This window comes from Neocloeon triangulifer, unplaced genomic scaffold, assembly GCF_031216515.1.
Source record: "Neocloeon triangulifer isolate White Clay Creek 2 clone unplaced genomic scaffold, ASM3121651v1 ptg000022l, whole genome shotgun sequence".
NCBI classification, from domain to species: Eukaryota; Metazoa; Arthropoda; class Insecta; order Ephemeroptera; family Baetidae; genus Neocloeon; species Neocloeon triangulifer.
In genome coordinates, this window is record NW_026775562.1 from 5,756,593 (window position 1) to 5,780,345 (window position 23,753).

Consider the following 23,753-nt stretch of genomic DNA (forward strand, 5'->3'; position numbering starts at 1 on the left):
TGCTGTCCGCAGCTTTATGTTTTAACAAATTTTTAGTGTTTCACGAAATTAGGTAAGAGAATTTTGATAAAAATAATATTTTGAAAATTATAATTGGATTCAGACTTCCTTGAAACATAAATTTAACTAAATTTGTTATTTTGTCCAAATGTAAAAAACTTTCTTGAGACGAATTAAATAAGGTTTTGAAAAGATAAAAATAATTAAAATATAGAAATCCCCTTAAAACAGATTTTTAGTTTTTGGAATAAAATTGACAATGCTGTGAGACCAATGGAAGTTGTTCTCATTTCTCAAAATCTTAGAATCTTTACACAAAGAAGACCAAAATGTGGAATTTTCCAGATTTTCTAGCTCTTTTATAAAAAAATAATTAGTGTCCTCATTTTTAATTTTTAACATTATAAAAGTTTCCAATTTTCCATGTTATTCACTTTAACAGTTGTAAATAATTTTTTTTTCATATATAAAACCAAAATAATTAAAACCTCAAATCCTAAAATAAAAAAATATTCCCATTCAAATCAATTTACTTTATAATAAATTAATGTTTAAAATCCGATTAGACGATGTAAAATATATGAAGTGCGGGAATAACGGAAATAAATCTGGGAATCAGGAAGAAAAATTAGGCCGTTTCGGACAAAATTGGCCATTTGGAAAAAATGTGTTTCCGCCGTCGCAATAAATTTGTCCGTGGAGATCTCGATTAAAAGTTTTCGGGCTGCGATAAGAGGGGTGTGTGCAGCCCTCTGCAATTTCCCGCATGTCGGTCGGGGTGTCCGCGCTGGAGCTGGCGAAAGTGCGCCAGGTAAGCACAAAAACAGCTCGCTCGGGATATGCAAATTTTAATAATGGCGGCGGGCGCGAGGGGCAGCGGCAAGCACATGGCCGCCGAGGGCGTGATCTGATTTTCTTTCCCGGTTTTTTTTTATGTATGTAATTCTAACCCACTCCTTAAATCACACGCGATAAAAGAGAGAGAGACGTCGGTCGGTCGGTCGAGGAGTTTAGAAGCAGCGCCCGAACGCAGCCACTGCCAGCCAAGAGAGGTGGCGGGAAAAAAAGGAGAAAAAAATCCGGTCGCTCGCCAAACCCTTTCAACTCAACCCCGTCAGATATGCATCGCGCCGCACGACTGGATAAGTTTTCCTGTTTGCATTCAATTGGGGCAAAATTTATTTTTATCCCTATGTCAAATGTTCGGTTTGCAATCTCGGGATCAATTTGAATATGTCGCGTTATCTTTTATCCAGTAAATAAAAAGTGTTCTGCAGAGACGTATGAAGTCTAAATTTGAAAACAAATGCAACAATTTGTTTCCAAAATTTTGTGGGGAAAACTATTTTAAAAATCAGTTCTCTATAATTCAGAGAGAAATTTTCAAAGAATACTAAAATTTGGAATAAAATTAACAAAAAATTTTATCTTTTATACATTTCGCTGCTTCTTGCTGCTTTAATGAAATAATTGGCGAATGTATGCAACTTCTTATCACTGGCATTGTGCAGGTTGCATAATAATCATGCTTTTTTTTATCCTGATATTGGCCAATATGTGAAAAATTTTGCCTTAAACTCTTCAAAATGAATCTGCAAATTAAAAATTTATATTTAATCATCAATTTTTTTGCTTCTTCAAATAAGCAAAAAAATGATACAATTTAAACTTTGATTGTTTTGTGATATTTACTGTCAATCTTTTTAAATTCAACTAAATACTTCAAAACCTATTTTTTTCTTCTTTTTTTATATCTAATAAATCCGATACTATTAAGTTTTTAACTTTTATAAAATTTATTATTACTCATGACTTAAAAGCATTTGAAAAGTTATATAAAAATGCAACTTCTTGCTTAAGAAGCTTGAAGTTCAGAAACTCTAGGGAAGATCTGGAGAGCAGAAACTATGTGCAAAGTTTCCATCTCTATCTCTCGCGCCAAGTTTCTCATTTTTCAATTATAAGAAGGTAGGTGTGTGTGTGCATCACTTTCAAAACTCTATCCATCGATCACGGAAAGCTACAAAAAACGCCAGCGATTCATCAATTTTCGTCCAGCCCCGCGCGCGTTTCGAAAAAAGTTGATATACGAAGTCGCAATTAAGCAATCGTGGAACTTGGGCAAGTAGTGATCATCCCTGCGACGTGTGGTGTCGGATGACGCTGATTGAATGCTAATGCGAGCAGCTTCACAGGGGTGCACCGAACGAACAACCCCTGGACGGCAATCACGCGCGGCTCGTCCCCGACAAACACGCTGCCGACGGAATTTTAAACGTCAGGTCAGGACACGATTTCTGGCCACAGCTGCTCCTTAACGCGATGAAACCTGCCCACGTTAAATTAAGGGTCTTGATTAACAAATTTGCAAAAATCAAATTATATTGTTCTAAAATTTAGTTATTTTGTGGGAAACAAAATTTTTGAAAAATAATTGCAACAGTAGTTGAGTGATAATCATAATGATTAAAGTTTAACAATCAACATTCCAACTGATTTGATTTTTAAGGGACCATTGAATTACACTTTTTTTATTTTTATTATTGAATAATTTCAAACACTTTATTGAATTTTAAACAAATTAAAGCCTGTATTGATTTCATTGAAGGCTTTCATTTTAGTGATTTTGTTTATTAGAATGATTTATTTTTTTTAAACAATAATTATTAATTTAATTTTCATTCATTGTTCATAGTTTGGATTTTTTCTTAAGAAAAAGAATCATTCATTTGAATTTTTTTTGTTTTAAAAATAATTTTTCAGCATGATTGAAATATTCCTGGATATTTTGAATTATCAAAGGAGAATTTCAATCAAAGTTTGATTCTTTTCAAGAGAAAAATGCTTGGCTCTTTTTGCACTGCTGACGGTGCGGGGGTGGATGAGCCGCGAAATAAATTTCTAGCCGGCGGCTCTCGGGCTGTGAAGGAAATTGATGGAAATTCCCGACATCTTCGTCCTGCAGTCAGACACGTCTTTAATGGAAAGGCTAAAAATGTGGACCTCGTTAAATCGAGAGCATTTTCGGCTCCAAAGGGCGGAAAGAAATTCCGCTCGCTTTTTTACAATCAACTTCTCTCGTTAAAGTCGTGCCAAAAAAAAAATGCAAAAAATTTCGTGTGGAAAGGCAAATAAAATGAGAAAAAAATTTATTAAATAAATCTCTTGGGGTGCAACAAAAAATTAGTTTTTTCTTGCACGGACGGCAATAATTTTGAATCTGACAAGAAATTCCTTGGGAAGACGCAAATTTTTCCACTCGTCGAATCGGCAAATGGCACGGAAAGATGACGCAAATGGGAAATGCGGCGCGGGAAAGTCAGTGACGCGGGGAGAACGCGCCGTCATTTCGCGCCTTTCGCCCGAAATCTGATTACGTCAAATATTCTCGAAACATCTCCCGCCTCACAAAATCCGACATTTATATACATTTGTGCGTACGGAGCTGTAAGGACGGAAATGGGAAGAGATCTCTCTATACAAACTTTTCCATGCGTGGAAAATTATTCGAATAATATTCCGTCATAAAAATCCGCACACGTTTCAAAATATAAACAAATAGTTAAGTTTGCCATTCTGGTCAATCATTTATAATTTTTTCGATTCTAAATTTAGAAAAATAAAAAATTGCAAACTTATAGAACTGTGAGGTGTGCGATACAGAGTTCTGAATATCAGTTGATGGATAAAGTGTCTCAGTTTATTCTTTATAAATATGAATTTTTTACCTTTTTTAAATGAATTGATATGTAGATTACATCCGAAGGAAATTCTCGTTGTAATCTTTTGATCTCCTTTTCCTACAAATTCCCCATTTCCACACGTCCTGTTCGTTCCGCGTGACACTCTATCATTCCGATATGCGGAAACGCGGTCAGTTTTTCGGTCGAATGGTTAATTTCGTTCAGGTGAATCTGTCAACAAACCGCAAACGTAGGAGAACAAAATTCGGACGTTCGGTCACAACGTTGGCTCGGTCGATCAAGGCGGCCGCGAGAAGTACGAGACCTGAATCGTGAATTATTTCAAGAGACACGGACCAGGAGGAATGAAAGTTTGATCTACAAGCAATGTTACGTAATATTATTCATGGCCTTTCCATAAAAAAGATAAAATATGAGCTAGAATTGCTTGCTTTGCTAAAGTAAGAATTTGTGGTGATTCTCAAAAAGCTCTTGCTTTTTCTTCTTCAAAATTTCCCTACGTTCATTTCTAAAATTGGCAGTTGATGTCTTAAAAATTGTATCAGCCAGATTTTTTTTAACAGTTTTAGTCCAAATTTTAGCGAGAATCGAAATCGGGTTTCAAATAGAAATTACCTGCTCCTGGAACATCAAATTTTTAAAATTGGCTTGAGTTTTTTTTTTAAGCTTACAAATTTATTTTGAATGTTCATTGTACCGAGAGAAATGAAATTTGATGAGATACAAAAGTTTCTGAACACTAAATTTTCCCAGCCATTTATGAAGTAAATTATGAAAATAACAAAATATAAAATTTTTCAAATATTTACAAGCTAAATTTTAAAATAAAAATAACAGTCATATTTAATCTCTTTTGAAATTTCCTTTCATGATATAAAAAGTGCAAATTCACGACTTACTTTTTAAGATGGACATAAATGTTAAAACTTTTGAGAAACATGTCATCTTGTATAATATTATTCATGTTTTGCACAGACAAATAAATTGTTCTCGTCTGAATGCATGTATACGAGTTGTTTTGCATTAAGAGCATGAAAACGCTGCATGACATTTCAACGATTCGTTTTAATCTCGTCTGCCTTTCTCTCTGCATGCATCATCATACAACAAAAACAAATGCACAGATTTGCTGTCATTTGCATACGAGTGGGTTATCTCTCTCCTCGTCTCTCTCTCTCTCTTGCTACAGGCTTTTAGCCCTCGTCATATTGATGTGCAAAATTCATTGTTCGCCTCCCGCGCTCTCAGCCGCAAATTATGGTCCAACACTCGCCGCGCCCATTAACATAATCCGCAAATACACCATAAACGAATAATCCGCAAAATCCAGTAAAAATCACACCTGCAACGATCCAATTAACGACCTATTTCGTGATATAATATTGTTTGTTCAATTTAGTAATAATTTGGGATAAATTTATAAATCTCATGTCTCATCATAACATTTAAAATTATTCTAAAACCTCACAAAATGTGCACAATAATTAATATTGAGTGAAAATAAGTAAAAGGTTTTTTTTAGAATTTTGTTTCAACTTTCAATGTACGGCAGTGTGTAATTATATTATCATGTCCCTTATAATTGGTTCCAATTGTTTTTTATTAAAAAAAAAAAATTATAAATTTTATTCGTTCTTAATTATTTTTCACAGTTTATAATGTTTGAGAGGGGGAAGGGATATGATTTTATAGTAATTTTAACTTTTAATTAAAATGATTCATTTGTCATTCTAATTGTTTGGCCTACTATTTTGAGTTACAATAATTCTTTGTTTTAATGGAAGTTAGCTTAAATTTTATTTTGCAATTTGTTTGTAATTAGTTTTTACTTTATAAATAATAAATAATAAATAATATATTTAAATTCACAATTTAACAAAAAAATTATCTTCCAACATTGAGTCTTGATATTTTCTTGGAAAATTATTAAAATTTTAGGAGCCTGTCAAAGTTTGATGAACCTTTTTGCACCCGCAGTGAGTACCAATTAGGCTTAATATGATTTCCAATCAAAGTTTTTAATTAAAAGCACATTGTGGATCGTGTTTGCCCTCTTTAATCGTCGCCAAGTTATGATCCATCACGGCCACTTAAATTTGATCTGTGGATCAAACGGGGGCCCAAACATCCACACAGGCAGGGGTGCTTATCATTATTTGGCCCACCAACGTCAGTGACAAAACAGGCACCGCCGAGAGAGAGAGAATTTCTCTCTCATCCCAGCAGCCAAACGCCCACATTTACCTCTCGGCGGGGCTGCGAATCAATATCGAGAGAAGGAAACTCTACGGACGAGCCCCACAGCTCGTTAATTTCCCATCGCACACGTTTATCAAAATAATGTAAAACACATACATACAAGCGCCGTGTTATTCCCATTCAGCATCGCAAACAAGAGGGGGTAATTAAACTGCTGTGTGGACGAAACCTGTTCGGGCGTAGAATAATTATTATCAGCAAAGACTTGGTTATTTAGTCCGGTTTGTAGACTATCAACAGTAACTGCAAACTAATATGTAACTGAAATTTTTGCAGGTGATAAAATTTATCATTAAAAACTTCATAAAAATCGTCCATAAAAATAAACAATTTGCAACTAAAAATGAAGTCATTTGATAAACTCATTGTTGTTGTTTTTTATTAGTTGACAACTAGATCAGTAAAAATGTGAAACTTATCAATTAAAACTGTTCCAAGATTAAAGAATATTTTTAAACAAAAATGACCCAAATTAATTGGAAGTTTCGATTTTACACTAAAAATATTTGCTGAATTTTATACCTGAAGACATTAAAAAATAAACTGATAAAAATTAATGGAGAATTCTTCTTGATTGCAACTAATTTTATAGAAAATTAGTTCATTTGCTTGAGAAGTTTCTCACTTTCACTTGATCCGACTTTTAAGAACAATTTTCAAATTCCCCTAAAGCAATCTCAAGCAACCTGCGTGACATTTATGTACAGCAGGTTGCCTATAGAAGTTCAGATTTATTTAAAAATTGCAACCTATGACGCTGTTTTTCTAGATTTTTTCAGCGGATTAAATTGAATTTGGACTTTTAAGTTAATCAACTACACTTTTTCACTTGAAAAAGCTGAGGGAATCAATGGAGGAAGGAGACAAAGTCAATTTGGCTCGGAGCTCATAAAGCACTCGGCGTGCTAAAAGCATTATTACTTAAGGGAGTGCCGGTCGGCCCGTTTGGGAGAAAACACATTAAAAGCGCGCTCGGCGCCGCCTGATTGCCATTCGGATCGCGCACTTCTTCGTCCCACTCTCTCGCACCTGGCCTGGCCGTCAATCTGCTCTCCGGTGCGCTCCCCAGCTTTGGATTGATTGCATTCAGCACCGAGAAAGAAGGACCATTCTCTGCCTGCGCCTTGATTAAACTCCAGAATTGCTTATTCCGGACTCATAGTTACACTTGGAATCAAACTTTAAGTCAATTTAAAAGGTAAAATGTTAACATTTTTTTTTCCCAAATTTAATCGTTAAATAAAAAAGAGCTAGAATTACTAGATGAATGTCAGAAACATCAAATAATATTTAATTTTAATGATTTATTAAAAATTAAATTAAATTAAACTTGGAAATGAAGCGATCGGGCTTTTCCTCGTTGCAGAAAATTGTTTTTATTCAAAAACAAATGGCTCTACCAGTTTCGGTCACGGTGTGCGACCCTATTTCATGAGCAAGAAAAAATACAAAAAATCAGAAAATTGAAAAAACACCACATTTTAAAATAAAAATTAAAATCTTCAAAACTAACAACCTGAAATAGGTTGGTACCTGAATTTGTTAGTTTTTAAGATTTTTATTTTTATTTTAAAATGTGATGTTTTTTCAATTTGCTGATTTTTTGTATTTTTTCTTGCTCATGAAATAGGGTCGCAGACCGTGACCGAAACTGGTAGAGCCATTTGTTTTTTAATAAAAACAATTTTCTGCAACGAGGAAAATCCCGATCGCTTCATTTCAATGATCATCTCCTCGAGTGTCAACTTCTTCAAATAAATTAAACTTAATTTGACTTTGAACTTTAAACTTACTGGAACATTTTTTCTTTGCATTTTAACACTTTATCGACACATTCTGATTTGCTCCTAATATTGTTGCTGGGTAAGACGAATATTTTCTGGATAATCAGATATTTCTAAAAAGCAAATCTTGAATCTCTTTTGATTCTTTTAAATTCAAAATCTCAGGTTAACAATGGGAATGAATTTAATTTGTACACTGAATTTGTTTTGTATTCAATGAGCTTTCGTTGTACCTGCTCGTAACTTTGGAATGTGTGATATAAGTTTATATCGCACGCATTCCGTGCCTTTGTGGATATTGTTAGGACATGCGGGGTTGGATCAAGAAACTCATTCATGTACGTCCGTGTTGCTCAAGTGCGCAACCCACGCCTCGTTTAAAGAGGGTTCTTCTCTGTGAAAACTGCTTGCTGTTCCAGATCACATAATTTATTTCAACGCACGCGGCACTCGGCCGGTCGGCGCGCGTAAATTTCCTGCGAGCAGCAGCATAAAGTAGGGTAAGGAGGAGCGCCGAAATTTATATCAATTGGATAAAGTGCGCCCGTAAAAAACCTTCCTCTCGTTCACCGACTATTTGCCATCATTGGCTCTTTTGCTTATTTTTTTCCCTACAAAATATCAGACAAATTTAATATTTTTTTGAAGAAGTTGACACTCGAGGAGATTATCATGGAAATGAAGAGATCGGGCTTTTCCTCATTGCAGAAATATTGTTTTTTTATTTAAAAACAATGGCTCAAATAAAAAACAATTGAATAAAAATAATTCTGCAATGAGGAAAAGCATTCATTTCCTTGACATTTTCTGAAATTGTTTTTAATTTTATATTAATTTATTGTGAGCAGAAGAGACCAAAAAGGCACCAAACGCAGTCATTGAATTTTTTGAAATGATGATTCTTTTGGCTCTTTAACACTTTTAATGTTGTAGATAAGGAGCTAATCTGGGGATGGAAAAACATTGAAAACTCTAGACGTAAAAAATGTGTAAAATTGTGGGAAAAGTTAAAATTGAGTAGCTTACAAAATATTTTTAAATTTTTCTAAATTATGTAAAAGTTTTAAAAATATAAAAGTGAATTTTTTTGGACCTGAATTTAAAGAAGTCAAATTAAAATATGCAGTATTTGGAACACTAGAAAATTAAGTTAGAAAGTAACATTATGGAAAATTGTATCCATTTTTCCACTCAGTTTAATTTGAAATCTTTATTTATTACAAAGTTAATATGAAAAACCTTTAAAAACTACCTTATTTGACCAACTTTTGTGACTTAATTTTGATTGACATAGGAAGAAACCGGAAATGATCCGTTTTTCTGGAAAATTTTGTTTTCCTATTAAAGCAGTTGCCTTTGAGCGAGAGACTCGACCGGAATAACACGGAGTAGTTTCGCTCGGAGGAAAAGCGTCGGTTGGGGTCCGTCGGTCATATGATGTCATATCGCATGCAAATGACTGGAGAGAGACCGCTCGGATTATGATATGCCTTTTCTGTATTGTGTGACGCACATGGCAGCGGCGGCGGCGGCGACGTCCAATTAATCAAGTCAACACCAGCCAATTAGGATTGCCCGGCAAATAATTGAGTTTGAAAACGGGAGCCAGGCAGGGAGGAGACCTCGGCTGCATTTGCATTTGGCCCGAGAATTAAAATATGCTGATTTATGCTGCACCCTCACGTCATTTCTGCGCGCCATATTGCGCGACCGTAAAAAGCAGTCTCTCTTCCGAACGCAGACACACCACAGCTTCGATATAAAATATGGAAATGCGGCAGAAGCAACAAACTTGTTCTCTGCACAATCAGATAATGAGGACACGACGATCAGATTTGAAACTCATGGAAACTTTTGCCGTAATTACAGTATTTTTAGCAACAGCAGAAGAGATGAACTTTGAGATTAACTTTGATGCTGCATAAAATTAAAATAGAGGAGAGATGAGATGACACGCATTATAACCAGCAAACATACAGTCACCGTGGAAAATTTCTGGAACTTCACAATTAAATTGTCCTTGAAAAGAAATTTTGGGATCCGATAAATATGAAGGAATCATCTTATAAGAGAAGCACACTTTTTTTTATCTAAAGAGGTTTTTTTAAACATTTTTCTTGTTTTTGAGGCAGTAATCTCAATTCCGTAATTACAATTCCGTTATAATTTTTTTAATTGACGAGCAGAATTAACAATAAAATCCAGCCTTATTGCAGTGTGTTATATTGTCGGGATTACATTACATAATACAGGAACAGAGAGTTATATAATAATTAATATCCAACCAATACTTGAGTAAAATCACAATAATCCTGCATTGTTTGCAATAAAATTTCTTCGCATACAAATATTTCTTTAATTTCCGCACAAAAATCACATACAGCGAGGTTATTTGCCTTTTGGCGTGTTTTATTTTTAAAACAGATTTGCAAACAACAGCAATTGGTTGTAATAAAAGTAAATAAAGATCCATCCATCTTGTAGAGGGCAAATTTTTAATCTTTACATAGCATTTATTTCAATTTAGTGCTTTCAAAGGGTTAAAAAATTCCGCTGATCAATTAGGGTTGAGAAAAAGTGATGGTTTGAAGTAAAAATTTCCTAAAATTTGATTTGAATTTAAATCAAATTTTTACTTTTAAGGTGTATTTTTTGTGTGATAGTAATTTTTAAATAGGTGAATTTTGTGAAATTGGTGATTTCAGAATTAACAGTTGAAAATTAAAGGCAAAAATCTATAATAAGGTATGTAAATGTTATAGACGAAAATTTACTCAGGTGAAAAATAGCGGATTCATGTGTAAATCTTTGGTCATTTACTACAAATTGATCACGTATTTTTTCCATCCCTAATCGCCATCGGTCCTTTTATTCTCATCACGGGTAAGAAAAAATTTAAAGAACCTGTCTCATTGTGTCAGACTTGGCAACGACGGGACAGTTACGGATGCGAATGTCGGAAAAAAACGCCCCGACGGCAAATTAAGTCTGTTCATTGTTCGGATGTGTGCGTCCACAGATGGTTTGCTAATAGTGTGTCGACGGGCACAGAGGAGCAGCAGGAAGAATCAATAGGGTCTCTCTCTGCTGGAGCTGAATCGGCTGCCCCATATACTGGAGAGAGAGAGAGAAACGAACGAGGTGCAAACTCGTTATAATTGCTCTCTCCGGCGGCGCGAGGCGAGGGCGAGAGACAGACGACGACGCTCGCAGGGGGCTTGATTTGTTTCACGCGCACCCTTTTCCTTCGGCACAGCTGCTGCCGATGAATGAAAGAGTAGAGTACACAGACGGACCCCACTGGTCACTTTCGCACGCCGCCAGAGAGGAGAGACACCGAAATGCACTCGCGCGACAAATGCCGCCGAATAAAATCTTTAATTCGCACGAATAAACCTTCGCTCTAATCAGCAGGCAACCATCGTTGTGCAAGAAAGAGGAATTTCCGTTAAAACTGGTGACGACGAGGAAATATCAAATTCCTCGACGATTTGAAATAATTCAAAATATTTTCATGCAGTTTAAACGAAAATATCATCAAAAGGGAAAAAAAGGACAAATTTAAAAGCTTAAAACACTTCAATTTCATTTAAGAACACTTGTGGAAAATGATGCCATTGATTGGAAAAGTTACAGTCCTGACAAGCAGTGGTTTTGACCAAATTAGGATTTCGTTTCTTCTTTTCTTTATTCTGCATCAGATGAAAATGGTCTGGAGTTTGTAACGTTTATTCTGCGGAATTCATTTTTATCTATTTCTGCATTTTGGTATCTTATTTAAAGACCCACTCCGGTCATTTGTATTGCTCTTTATTCTAAAAGATTGCTAAATTTCGCGCATATCTTGTGAAAACACTATTTGAAAATTCCAAACCGTTGCGTCTCAATCAAAAGAAAACCTAAATACGAGTGATTCACGCGAAAAACCTGTGAGAATTGAGTAGCCAATCAGATCCATCAGTTTTTTCGAAAAACTGCAGAATTTGGTCACATTGGCGCTGCGATCGCTGATTTTGCCACTAATGCCCCACGGCGCTGCAGATAACTTGGTGAAATCAGCGATCGCAGCGCCAATGTGACCAAATCCTGCAGTTTTTGTACAAAACTGATGGATCTGATTGGCTACTCAATTCTCACATGTTTTTCGCGCGAATCACTCGTATTTAGGTTTTCTTTTGATTGAGACGCAACGGTTTGGAATTTTCAAATAGTGTTTTCACAAGATATGCGCAAAATTTAGCAATCTTTCATAATAAAGAGCAATACAAATAACCGGAGTGGGTCTTTAAGAAGTCGCAAACACACAAATCAATAAATTTTGAGCTTCACATGTTAATTTTCCAACAATGCAATGTTAACTTTGAAAGAAATAATTTGATCTTCAACACTATTTGATAATATTTGGACAAAAACTCCAATTGCAAATCTTTAAGTTGGATAAAACACACGAATTCCACCTACATTGTGGTTTAAAAATAGTTGCACTTTGATTATTATATATTTTTCCTTGTCAGTCTACTAAAGTCAATAAAACCAATAAAACACTATTTATTTATTTATTTTAAACTGCATTTGAATGAGCTATGATAAAAATTGTCACATAATATAAATTGATATATTATTTTGTAAATTTGAATTTCAAATGTTTGGAGTAAAAAGAAATTGAACTACTGGATCGCTCAAAAAATTCTAGTTTAATTTTATAAAATGGTCCGAAAAAAAGGAAAAACAAAATTTTGCAATGTCATAACTATACAAAAATTGCCTGCTATGATTCTCTTTTAAAATTGGATCGTTGAATTATTTTTGCGAATGATTTGGGCGACCCTTTCGCTCCTCCCGTTCGCTCAGCCTGGCAGCGACAAGAGCGAATTGATTCGCCGTCATTTTATATCTTGTCTAAACGGGTGGCGGCCGAAATTGAATTCCAAATTAATACCGCCTGTGCAGTTCAAATATGTCCCCGCTAGCTCTCGTTTTCAAATTAATTTAGAACTTTCGGACTGATTGGACAAGTGCCGGACGCGTTTTAATATCGCGGAAAACACATTCTCTCTCCCTCTGCTCCAATTCGCAGTCCGTTTTCGATTGGATATTCGGGCAAGTGTGTAATCTTTATGGGCTGTCGGCAAAGTCCTATTGATTCGCGGTTTTGCTGAAACCGCAACATCGGCCGGTAATTCTGCGCTCGCGACCCAGAAAGAAATATACTCACCGCTTTTTAATATTCATGCTGCTGCAAAAGAAAAATAAAAAAAACGCGGTCGGTAGAAAAATATTTAACAAAAAAGTCCGCGGCTTTTGGCGTTCGAAATGTTCGGATGCAAATAAATAGAAAAACCTCTGCCGTTTTAATTTCCGTTCTGGAGAGGAGAATTTTTTTACTCCACGCATGCCAATATCATGTTTAGTTCTCATTTGAAGTGCTCTCATTTTTGAACCAGTATATATGGCAGAGTGAAATTAAAACCACCGGTGTTTGTTTGCATCAATGTAAATAAAAGCGAGCCCTTTTTCGGTGCGTGCTATTTTGCCTACAGGGGACACGCTGTTTTCAGTATCATAAAGTCAATTTTTACCAGTTTGTCTGTGTAGCATTGTCATGGAATCGGATTTTCCGTTTGAGTTCATCAATTTCCGAAGCACTCAAATTTTGCAAAAGCCATTTCTAATGTGATTGGTTTTTCATTGTTTAATTGCAAAATTACATTGTCATCCTCTGTGTTAAATTGGTTGTTTTTTTCAGGTGAAATAGTAGTTTTTCACTTCACATAGTTTTTAGAAACTGGTTTTGCTAAAAATTATCAGTCAATTACTTTAATGGTCCACATCCATTGGCTTAAATTGAGCGGTACAAAACGCAAGTGAGTTGTCCAATTTAAATTCTTTTACCACTCAAAACCATATGTGTTTTTTTTCTGCGGAAATATTCATTAATTTCAATTCGTTATATCAATCAAGACATGAAACGTACATTTTACAAGTTTGTTCTAAATAAATTTCACTTATTTTTTCATCCCAAACATCTTGAAAAATATAGTCATGTGCATCCATTTTTCCGTTTTGAATCGCAAATCAGTGTACATCAGTGTAATTCCCTTTCATTTGTGGCTCCATTTGGATTTTTGGATTCATTCATGTTTCAAATTAGACCTCTGTGAAAGTTGATTTTTACTTTGATTTCTAGAGCTGCCTGCCGATTGAGTTTCAACTCTCATATTTATTCGATTCTTTTGGGGAATTGAATGGAAAATTTTCTGGCGAAATTTATATGAAATAAATTTAGGAGGCCTTAAGTTGATCGCAAGAATCAAAATATTAGAATGGACTTCAATATAGCTGAAAAATGTGAATTGCCTTTTGGTTTTCACACAAAGCATTAGTTAATTGGAACGCGATTCATATCTAATTAATAGAACTTTATTAGTACCTGTTTTTAGACTTTTTTTATCGATTCTTTAAAAGTTTTTAATTAATTTACCGTAGGAAAGTATTAAATGTTGTTCTTTCATATGATATGTTCGAGGAAAACTGATTATTTTCCCGTCTTGTCAAAGTTTTCCTGGTTGCGAAAAGGATCAGTTTTTTGCTCCATCCGTGCAATTTGGCTGAAAGCCGGCGAGAGATGAAAAAGAATTTTTTCCGCGCGCGTGTATATAATAATTTGGAGCGAAAATAGAAGGAGATCCTACCTGGTTCATGTAGGACCTGACGAACTCCATGGACTGCTCGAGGGCGTAGGTGTCGCTGCTGCACGAGTCGATGACGAGGGCGCCGAGCGAGAGGCCGGGCAGCAGCGTGGCGTCGCGGTTGATCTCGTCCAGGGCGTACAGCATCGCCTCCAACCGCTGCACGCCCTTCTCCTCCTTGACGGCGCCGCACGGCGCCGCGTGGTACCCGCCGCTGCGGTGCTCGTGCATCGGGAAGATGCCGCCCAGGATGATGTCGCCGTTCATCCGCAGCAGCCGCGTCTCGTCGCCGTCCGCCCCCGCCGCCTCCACCCACGCCAGCACCAGCACCACCACCGCCGCCCCCACGAGCCCCCGCCGCATCGCGACACTTGCCTGAAATCACAAAAATATTTTTTTTCTTTATTGTTACTTTTGCGCATTCTTCATGAATCGAGACAAAATGAATGAGCGAAAATATTTTATTTTTTTATCATTGTTTATATTCAATTGTTTAAACATTCGATTTATTTAAAAAAAATAATAAGTTTCAAATGGTCATAACACCCGGAAAATCACAGTGTTCAAAAAGCAATTTTATTCTTCCGCAAAATTCAAAGCAACAAACTGGTAAAATAAGGTTGGGAGAAGAAAATTGCAAGAATAATTATTAATAAGTAGTTTTTGGAAATGAAGAGAACGGGCTTTTCCTCGTTGTAAAAATGGTTTCTTAAAAAACCAAACAACTTTGAATACAAACAATTTTTGCAACGAAAAAAAGCCCGATCTCTTCATATCCATTATCAAGTGTCAATTTCTTCAAATAAACTGGTTTTTGTTATTTGTTTGAATATGGATGGACAAAAATAGGTATCAAATCAGTATCAAGTAAAATTTTTAAGAAATTTTTAAACTATATAATATAATAAAGCAGATACTTAAATTTTTCATCGTTGAGATTTTTTATTTGCATCTTCTTTAACAAGTAACAACTTTTAAAGAAAATCAACTAACTTTCTAGAAAATTATCTGGATTTTTTTATTGCAATCATTCATTTTTAATAGTAAATTTTTTTCCTAAATTATATCCTATTTTCACTTTTTGTCATCGCTGTGTTGACCGTGACAAACATTTTAGTGTAAATTATAAAAAAAAAATATTCTTAACCCCAATCGTCCCAACTCCACACCTCCTATATTTCAAAGTAATTTTGCCATTAAACAAGTTTCCAATGGCACGGAAAAACCTGATTTTTATTGTTTTTATACCACAGGGGTTTTGGTAATTTCTGTTGGTCATCTTGCTCTGTGAATACATGGTTTTCACCTTGTTTGAAAAGTCTTATTTATCAAAACCGCGCTACAGAGCTGAGTCCCCAAAGTAGAATGGTCTGCAAATATTATTACACAAATGAATTGAATTAAAGTAATTCTTATTTCATTTGAATCATTAATAAATAATTTAAAAAACCCACTCAAATCAGTTGAAATTTAAATTTTTTTTTGCACGTAAAATGAACTATTTTGCAGCTTATTTTTCTTTCTTTTTTCTTTTTTGAACACTTTATTTCAGAAACAGTTTTACGTTGTTTTGAGAGGAATCCAGATATTTAGATATTAAAATTAACTTTTTTTTTACCATTTCAAGGTTTGAGTAAGAAACTTGCCCATTACCTCTATTCCTGGAAGGTTTCACGTATACTGTATTTGCATCTGTTGAAATTCAAAGCCGCAAACTGTGATATTTGCATATTTAAATGGAGATTACACACATAGGGAGAACTAGCTGTTTTGATACACTGTAGAACCCCTTTAGATTTGTGTGTGCCTTAAGTTGGCAGGGCCCGGGGCTATAGCCGTGCACTAGATTCATCCATGCAGCGCAAAGTTAAACAAAGCTATGGATTTGCCAGTCGATTCGAGTTTGGATATAATTTGATGGAATCAGGGCGTAAGTCCCACTTGTTTGAATGCAAAGCGAATCAATCCTCGGCAGTCAGAGATGAAAAGCCAGGCTTAACCCTTTCGATCTGAAACGGAGGAAAAGTTTCTCTTTTCCAGCCAATTGTTCTCTGCCCTGCTTTATTATTATTCTTGTGACACGTTCTGAGTTAGGTGGCCGCGAAATGTACAAAAGCGTGAAATTCAAGCGCCACGCAAACAAACCGCACAAATGTAAATTATTTCACGCTATAACACCTTTTGATTTACTTCTTCTTTGCCGCCGCCGCCGCCGTGCGAAATTGCATTTGTTGTCTTGCATTGGTGTGTAATGAAATCCTACAAAGGCGCACAAACACAACACACACCGCGGCTGCGACCTTTGACCTTTCGATCAAACATTTTCCCGGGGAAATATACATAATCTAATTTCACGGTTTGAATTGCAAATTGGCGCAAAGGTAAAGAGAGGTAAAATGGAATGATATTTATTTTACTGAATGTAAAAAAAAACTAACCTGTCTGTTATAAATTTACGTCTCATTAGAGGCAGCCTTTTGTTCCAGAGCAAATTATCTGATTTTCCAGCTAATTGGTGTTGTTACTCGTAATTTTTTCTTGGTCATCTGCACATTTCAAAACTATATAATATAAAATACATATTTCCCAAATGTAAAACCTTGCGAATGATTGTAATAAAGCAAAATTTACAAAATCCTACTTTTTTGGAAATATAAATAAAAATGATCTGAAAGAAAATATTATTAAGATTGGTAACAAGTTTAAACTGAGGGAAAACCAAAAATTATCAAACAATTATCAATTGAATTTTATTTTATTTCTTTGAAAAATATTGAATTGAAGTTTCTGTCATTTAATTGGATTATTAAGACTGGCGTGGTTTTGTTACATAAGCCGATGAAATGATGTTTGAATTTACTTCTTTCTATTGAATTTAGCATTTAAAATTTGGTACTAAACACAAAACATTACATTTTGATAATAAAATTTAGCTAATTTTTTCTACAATAAATATTATTTTCCATACTTTTTGTGACGTTTAGAGTTTTTTAAGTTTCGCACCTAAATTTAAAAGAATGCGTCATAGTTTTAGACGTTTCAAGAAATCTCGTTGCTAATATGGCTTGTGCAGAATTGCCTCTAAGCTCATTCGGAACAACTATTTTCAAGAATGTCAATAGAAAATATAGTCACTATTTAACCTACTTTTTAAAAAGGAAATCTTTCTTTTGAACTTACAATTAATTCTAATTGTTGGTCTAGTAGACTGGAAAGGCTTTTATTAATTTTTTCTAATTTTAATTTTTTTGTCCTATTGTTTATTCTTCTCACAATCAATTAAATAAAACACATTATTTGACTTTCTATCTGTATCAAAATGTATCTAATAAAGAATTCACATTTCTTGATTAATTTGAAATTAAATATTAATATTGTTTCTGTTTTACACAGTTTTCAATGGGAACCAGGACAAATTGCATGATTGTTTGCTAAAAAAAAAAGGACTCGTTATATCATAATTTTCTTCGACTTTGGATTTTACTGGGAAAAAGATGCTGGTTTGCTGGTTTACCTACACTAATTTTACAATTTTGGTTTGGCTTAATTGTTTTTTTCCTTTTTTTTTAATTACATAATTATGAATCAAAGATGAATTGATTCGCAATTTGATGATGCAAGAAACGTACCTTGGGGTCGAGTGGCGCGTTCGGTGCGGTCAGGAGCAGATTTTGCGTTGATTCTAAAGGAGCGGTTCGCCGTCCGGTTCGGTCGCCGGGATAGAGAGAGAGAGATGGAGAGACGGAGAAGAGAGAGAGAGAGAAAGAGAGCTGCGAGTCGGTCCTCTGAGGGGTGAGTGAGTGGTGGAATGGGTCTGCGGAGCAAGATCTGCTTGCTGCCTGGGCTGCGGGGGGCGGTTCTCCGTCGGTCCGTCCGTCGGTGTCAAGCTGCGCCCTGCGTCGCTATGGTTACACTCTCGGCGCGCGTCTGCTCTGCCCACCTGACTATACCTACCGACGCCCTTTAACTCTGGCTCAAATTTTCGACGACTTCCGTCTGCCCTCTGCGGTTTGCCACCAACTAACGCACAATTTTATCGCGCATTTTCCTTTGCTTATCAGTTAGATTTGACGCGTGTTTATTGTATTGCGCTGAAATTCCAGTGATTTGTTATTAAATTAACGCACATACAAACTTTTTCTTATTAAGCTATAGCTTAAAAAACTGATCCAATAATTAAGAAATTTCATGATTAATGTAAAACTATATTTACTTAGTAATTAAAGATGCAACAAATTAGGAATTAGGATAGATGGTAAAAATCCCAAATTTTTTATGATAGTCTCAAAGTTTCCAGCTTCACATGATTTGATCAAAATATTTAAAGTAAAATTTGAATTTGAATTAATCATTTCAATATATTTTTTCTGAAAGGATGATACTAGTCCATTCCCGAGAAAAATTATATTACAATTAAAGTTTTTATTATATATGTTTTACGTTTTCAATTTGATTATTTTATCTTAACTCTTTCACTTTTGCAATAAACTTTGGATTTATTTATACTTCAAGAAAGCTAAGGAAATTGTTCTGACATGTCGTATATTTTTCAAGGCATCCCGGAGAGGAAAATCATTTGCATCCCTATTTATTTCTTGTGAAAGGGGATGTTTTTATACAGTAAAAAGGAAAGTAAAGTACTGATGGTTGTGAATTTTACAACAACAAACAGAACTGAAACTTTGCTTTGCTTTTAAAAATCTCTTCAATTATATTTAAAGAAAATTTTCAATTGTGTTTGCGCATAAACAGGAAAAATTTTAAGAAATTTGACAACTGAAGATTGACTTAGAAAAATGGGACACCTGAAATTAATCACATAATCACAATTTCTTTGTTCAAAAATTGTGATAAAAAGGTAATTTTTTAATGTCTTTTGATTCTTAACATTTTTAATTATATTTTTATTATTGCAACTCTTTTATTGGCTTATGGTGTGACATTACATATAGTGCACTCAGAAATAATTCACCCGTTATTAAAAATCAAATTTGCAAAATAATAAATATTATATCAAATCAAAATTAATTTCTTAAAAGCAATTTGCAACTGAAATGTATTTACAATACAACAAAAGTTGAAATATTTATTCTATTTATTTCAGTGAATTTTTATGAAATAATCATTGAAAAAAGCAAATATTTTTTGTGAAAGAGGACGAAAGAAAAAAAATTACCAACAGAACACCATCTCTTTCTACAGCCTTTCATCAAAATTAAGTAAAAAACTAGCCCGCATCAACCCTCGCTTTTTCCCCCTGTTAATTCGCATTCAATCAGTCTCGTACTTTCACGCCGGTGCTCTCATTAATCGCGAACTTGGTGTGTGTGCACGTGTTGCTGGGCGCCCTGCCCTCATGTACACTCTCAAAATCGACCAGATTTTCCAAGCTCCACTTGTTTACTCGTTAAATCGGACAGAAATCTTTTAACTGCTGCTTAGAGCAAACTTTTGCCACCGAAAGAGTTTTGCCGCCCATTGTTAGCCCTGCAAACTTGAACCCTCAACCGAGAAACAAAGCACTCCACCGCTCAAACTTTCATCTGAGAAAATTAACAAGGAATGCGCAAGTTTTCAATCCTGAACCTGCTTGAGAAATTCTACCGACTTCTCTTGAATCAGTTTTCAGGGATTTTTACCAACTTTCATAATTGTAAAAACAAAAGCTCTTCAACTGATCTTTCAAGAAGAATTAATAAATCTTTCATTGTCAATTTCAGTTAGTTCAAATTAATTAAAATCACAATGAAAAAGTTAAGAAACTTCATAAAGTACTTTATAAGTTCAAATATGGTTATTCTGGAAAATTTGACAAATAAAAATAACCAAATAACACAGCACTGCGAAAACTAATTTAATATTCTTTCAAATAAATTCTCAATTATACTCTTACAACAAGATATTTCAAAAAGAGATAACTATTTATTTTATTCTAAAAACTAAATTTATTATAAAAAAAAAATACTTTTTTATAATAATAAAACAAGAACGCTACAACTCGTCTCTCGGGACTTTTTTCTTTTGACCTGAATCGCTGTTTTTCTAAAGTAAAGCCTGGGAGGGTTGTTTTAAAATGGAAAGGTGCCCGGCGGAAGCAACTTTTTCCACTTGATAAGCTTGTAAATAGAAAAAGTTGAATCGTAAAAGAATCAACAGGATCTCTCGACTCTGAATAAAGTAAAAAAGGCAAAAGTTTGCACCGGCAGCAGGTGTTGGCGTGCCCACGAGCGAGTTTTATGTTTTATGCAACTGGCCCGACTGCCGAGCGCCGCGTGTTGCATATCTATCTCGATGGCGACTCCTGTGTGGAGCCGCTCGCTGACGTATTTTACGTGCACGCTTATCATTTCCAATTCAACATTTTCAAACATGCATGAGTTGTGGAATTTACAATTCCGATTTCGGCAAACACGCTGCTCGGTAATAAATTTGGATTTGAAAATAAAAATAAAAATATTCGATTTTCTGGAGGCGACACCATCCTCAAAAGTACTTTGATTGAACTGATCAGAAAATTGAATAAATTAAAATTCAGTATCCAAGGGAAAAATCTGTGACATTTTACGCCTAATCATTTCAAATAATTTTTTTTTTGCGATTTTTAATTAGTTTTTTTATAATGAAGTATATTTTAATTTTTTAATGTGAAAATTAAATCTTACTTTTTATTCATTTTGAAATATGCAGAAATTACAATTTCTTGTTCATCGTTATTTATGCTTTCAGGGTTGAGCATACTTGGCAACTTTTACATTTATTTTGAATTGTATTAATTTGCCATTTGATTTTTTTGTTTATCCCTCAGAGTTTAGAGATCGAATGAACGTTGAAAATGGCAAAAAAAATATATGAGAGCAAAGAGGCGTAGGTTGAGATTGAAAGAGTACACGGGAGCAGTGAGTCGGAACAAATCCGGTGCTTTCTGCCGTGGGCTGCAATTTAGAAACAATTCCATATTCTTTTTCAAATACACATTCATACACACATGCGAAAAGTAATGATGACGCGTTCGTCAGGCAAGAAAGAAAAGAAAAAAGGAGTTTTGCACAAAAGAGCAAAGTGGAAAAGGAAAGAAAGAAAGGGCTGCAATTAGCCGAAATTCGGCGCCTCTCCTTCGAGGATTCAAGCCGTTGAGAATTCTCTCATTCCATCGCTAATTAACGCGGCGTGTGCGTTTTATTTGGCCCCGCCGGAAAATCCGCTGAATGGCAAAAAAATAGTTTCATATAAATTTTTCAACGGGAGAAGTTTATTCCGCAGAGTTAATTTTGCTGAAAGAGAACATCAGCCTATATGTATTGAAACAGACTAAAGTGGATTCGTTAAAAATTTCCTTTGATCTCCTCAGCCTCCTAACAAGCAAGAAGTCGTCGCCAATGAAGATCGTTGAGAGAGCGTATGACATTCACATGATTCTCGTAAAAGCTGAAATTGATTGAAAGAGAAAGTCTCAAAGATTTACGCTCGGCAGGGAAAATTTGTGCCCTAAAGAAAGATTTAGGATTTTGTGTTTATAAAGATGATTTTTTCCCAAAAATTTCTGGCTGGGCTATTTTTCTTTGAGTAAAAATTAATTTTGACTCTTCTCTTTTAATCAGTTTTTTCCTGTTGCAATTTCAGCGTTTTTTTTCGGTTAACAAAAATTTCTCATTAATTAGATTTTTGTAAATGAAAAAATCTCCGCGCTGCCTGTCGAAATTGTGATATTTTGTTATTAAAAAAGTTGCAGTGGTGTAACTTTCGCGTTTTCGCAAGGGTTTGTCTTTCTGTTTCTCTCTTCTCGGAATACGAACGTTATGAACCGACAATATATCCATCGCCGACCAACTCGCACCCGAGAGCAGCTCTAATTCCACGCTCGCGTTTCCAAAAGTTGGAGCTGGAAACATCAGTTGGCGAGAGCGGCTGTTCTCTGCCCCCTCTCATTGATCCCACGGGACTGTGCTCCAATTTCGCACGTAATTGCATTAATTGCACGCCGCGTGTGTATGTCCTTACACAAGGCCATTGTACATATAAGTCTCCCGAGTGGCGAAAGACAAAGAGGAGAGAAAGAAACAAGAGTGCCGTTTATAAATCATTCAAATATATAATCGCCAAATCTCTTCCTTTTTTCCTTTCGTGCGAGTTCCGGAAAACAATGGAACTTTTTTTACAAAAAAATCTTTAAAGTTATTTTTTTTTTTTTGTTAAGAAGAATGAAGCTGATAAAGCAAAACTAATAATCATAATCAAAAGAGATTTTATGTAAATTAATAGAAACTGGTCAAATTTGTTGACCCACAATCCCTAAAATTTTATCTAAAAACTTTCATAATTTTACGGGACATTTTGGAAAAATAAAAATACGCAATTTTATCTCAGCTTCTTCCCCTTCTTGTGTTTGTAGGATAATTTTCCAGGTATGGCTGAGCTCGTCAACTTTTTCTATGCGGAAAAAGCAAATTTTGGTCAAGATCGTGGTAATTTTTGCTGACCGTAAATTTTCAAACTAAAATCTGAAAAACAGCCGACCATTTTAAATAAATTTTGATTTAGCCAAACGATTCCTCTTAAAATTTTGCACAGTATATTATGTCACAACAGCGATGAGGTTATTTTTCGTTGAATTTAAAAATAAATAAGAATATTAAAAAAAAACGTGTTTTTTGCACCTCCGCAGGCAGGGTCAACATTAGAATAGCCTTTAACTTCGACCCTGATGATTGGAGGTAAAAGGTGATGATGATCAAAGTTGATCCTCAAGTCAAGGCCCATCTATTGGCGTATATATTGATGACCTTTGGTGACCTTCAGATCAAAGATCACCCAGGTCGATGACTTATGAGGCCATCTGACCTAGATGTGTGATACGTATTTAATTAAGTCCTTGTTGAGAGGATAATTTTAGTCACAAAATTTAAATTTTCATCTGTACCTTAACTAAAAACCGAACAATTTTACTCAATTCGCTACTTGTAAAATTATGCATTCATTACTTTAAAATTGTAAATAAATTTAAATCATTATTACAATTGATTAATGATTAAAATCATATTTTAGAATTATTTGTAAAATAATTAATTTATTGCGGGATAATTAAATTTTTTGCTAAAACAAAAGTTTTGGGGCATAAAAAGGTAATTTTGCAGCCATAAAAAAGTGGGAAGCTACTTTTAGTAAGAAAGACCTTCTGTGAAATTTTTAATTATATATCTCTGGACTGCGCCGGCCCATGTGCAGCTTTAAAGTTAGTCAGCGTGGGAATTATATGAAGCTGATTAAGCGCCGACCTGGTTTTATTGGACAAAACGAATGAGGGCTAAGCTTATCACGGG

General features: G+C 34.9%; 1 protein-coding gene across 3 annotated transcripts in view; it reads right to left on the reverse strand.

The window, feature by feature from the left end:
- The window catches only part of LOC132204259 (metabotropic glutamate receptor 8-like), a 52,471-nt gene extending 34,057 nt beyond the window's left edge, over positions 1-18,414 (reverse strand). For all 3 annotated transcript variants that reach the window (XM_059632652.1, XM_059632651.1, XM_059632653.1), the window contains exons 1-2: positions 18,066-18,414; positions 14,440-14,811 (exon numbers count right to left, since the gene is read on the reverse strand). In XM_059632652.1, the coding sequence (XP_059488635.1) occupies positions 14,440-14,799 (360 nt within the window). In that variant the 5' untranslated portion in view covers positions 14,800-14,811; positions 18,066-18,414. The remainder of the gene's footprint in view (positions 1-14,439; positions 14,812-18,065) is intronic.
- Positions 18,415-23,753: the final 5,339 nt, after the last annotated feature.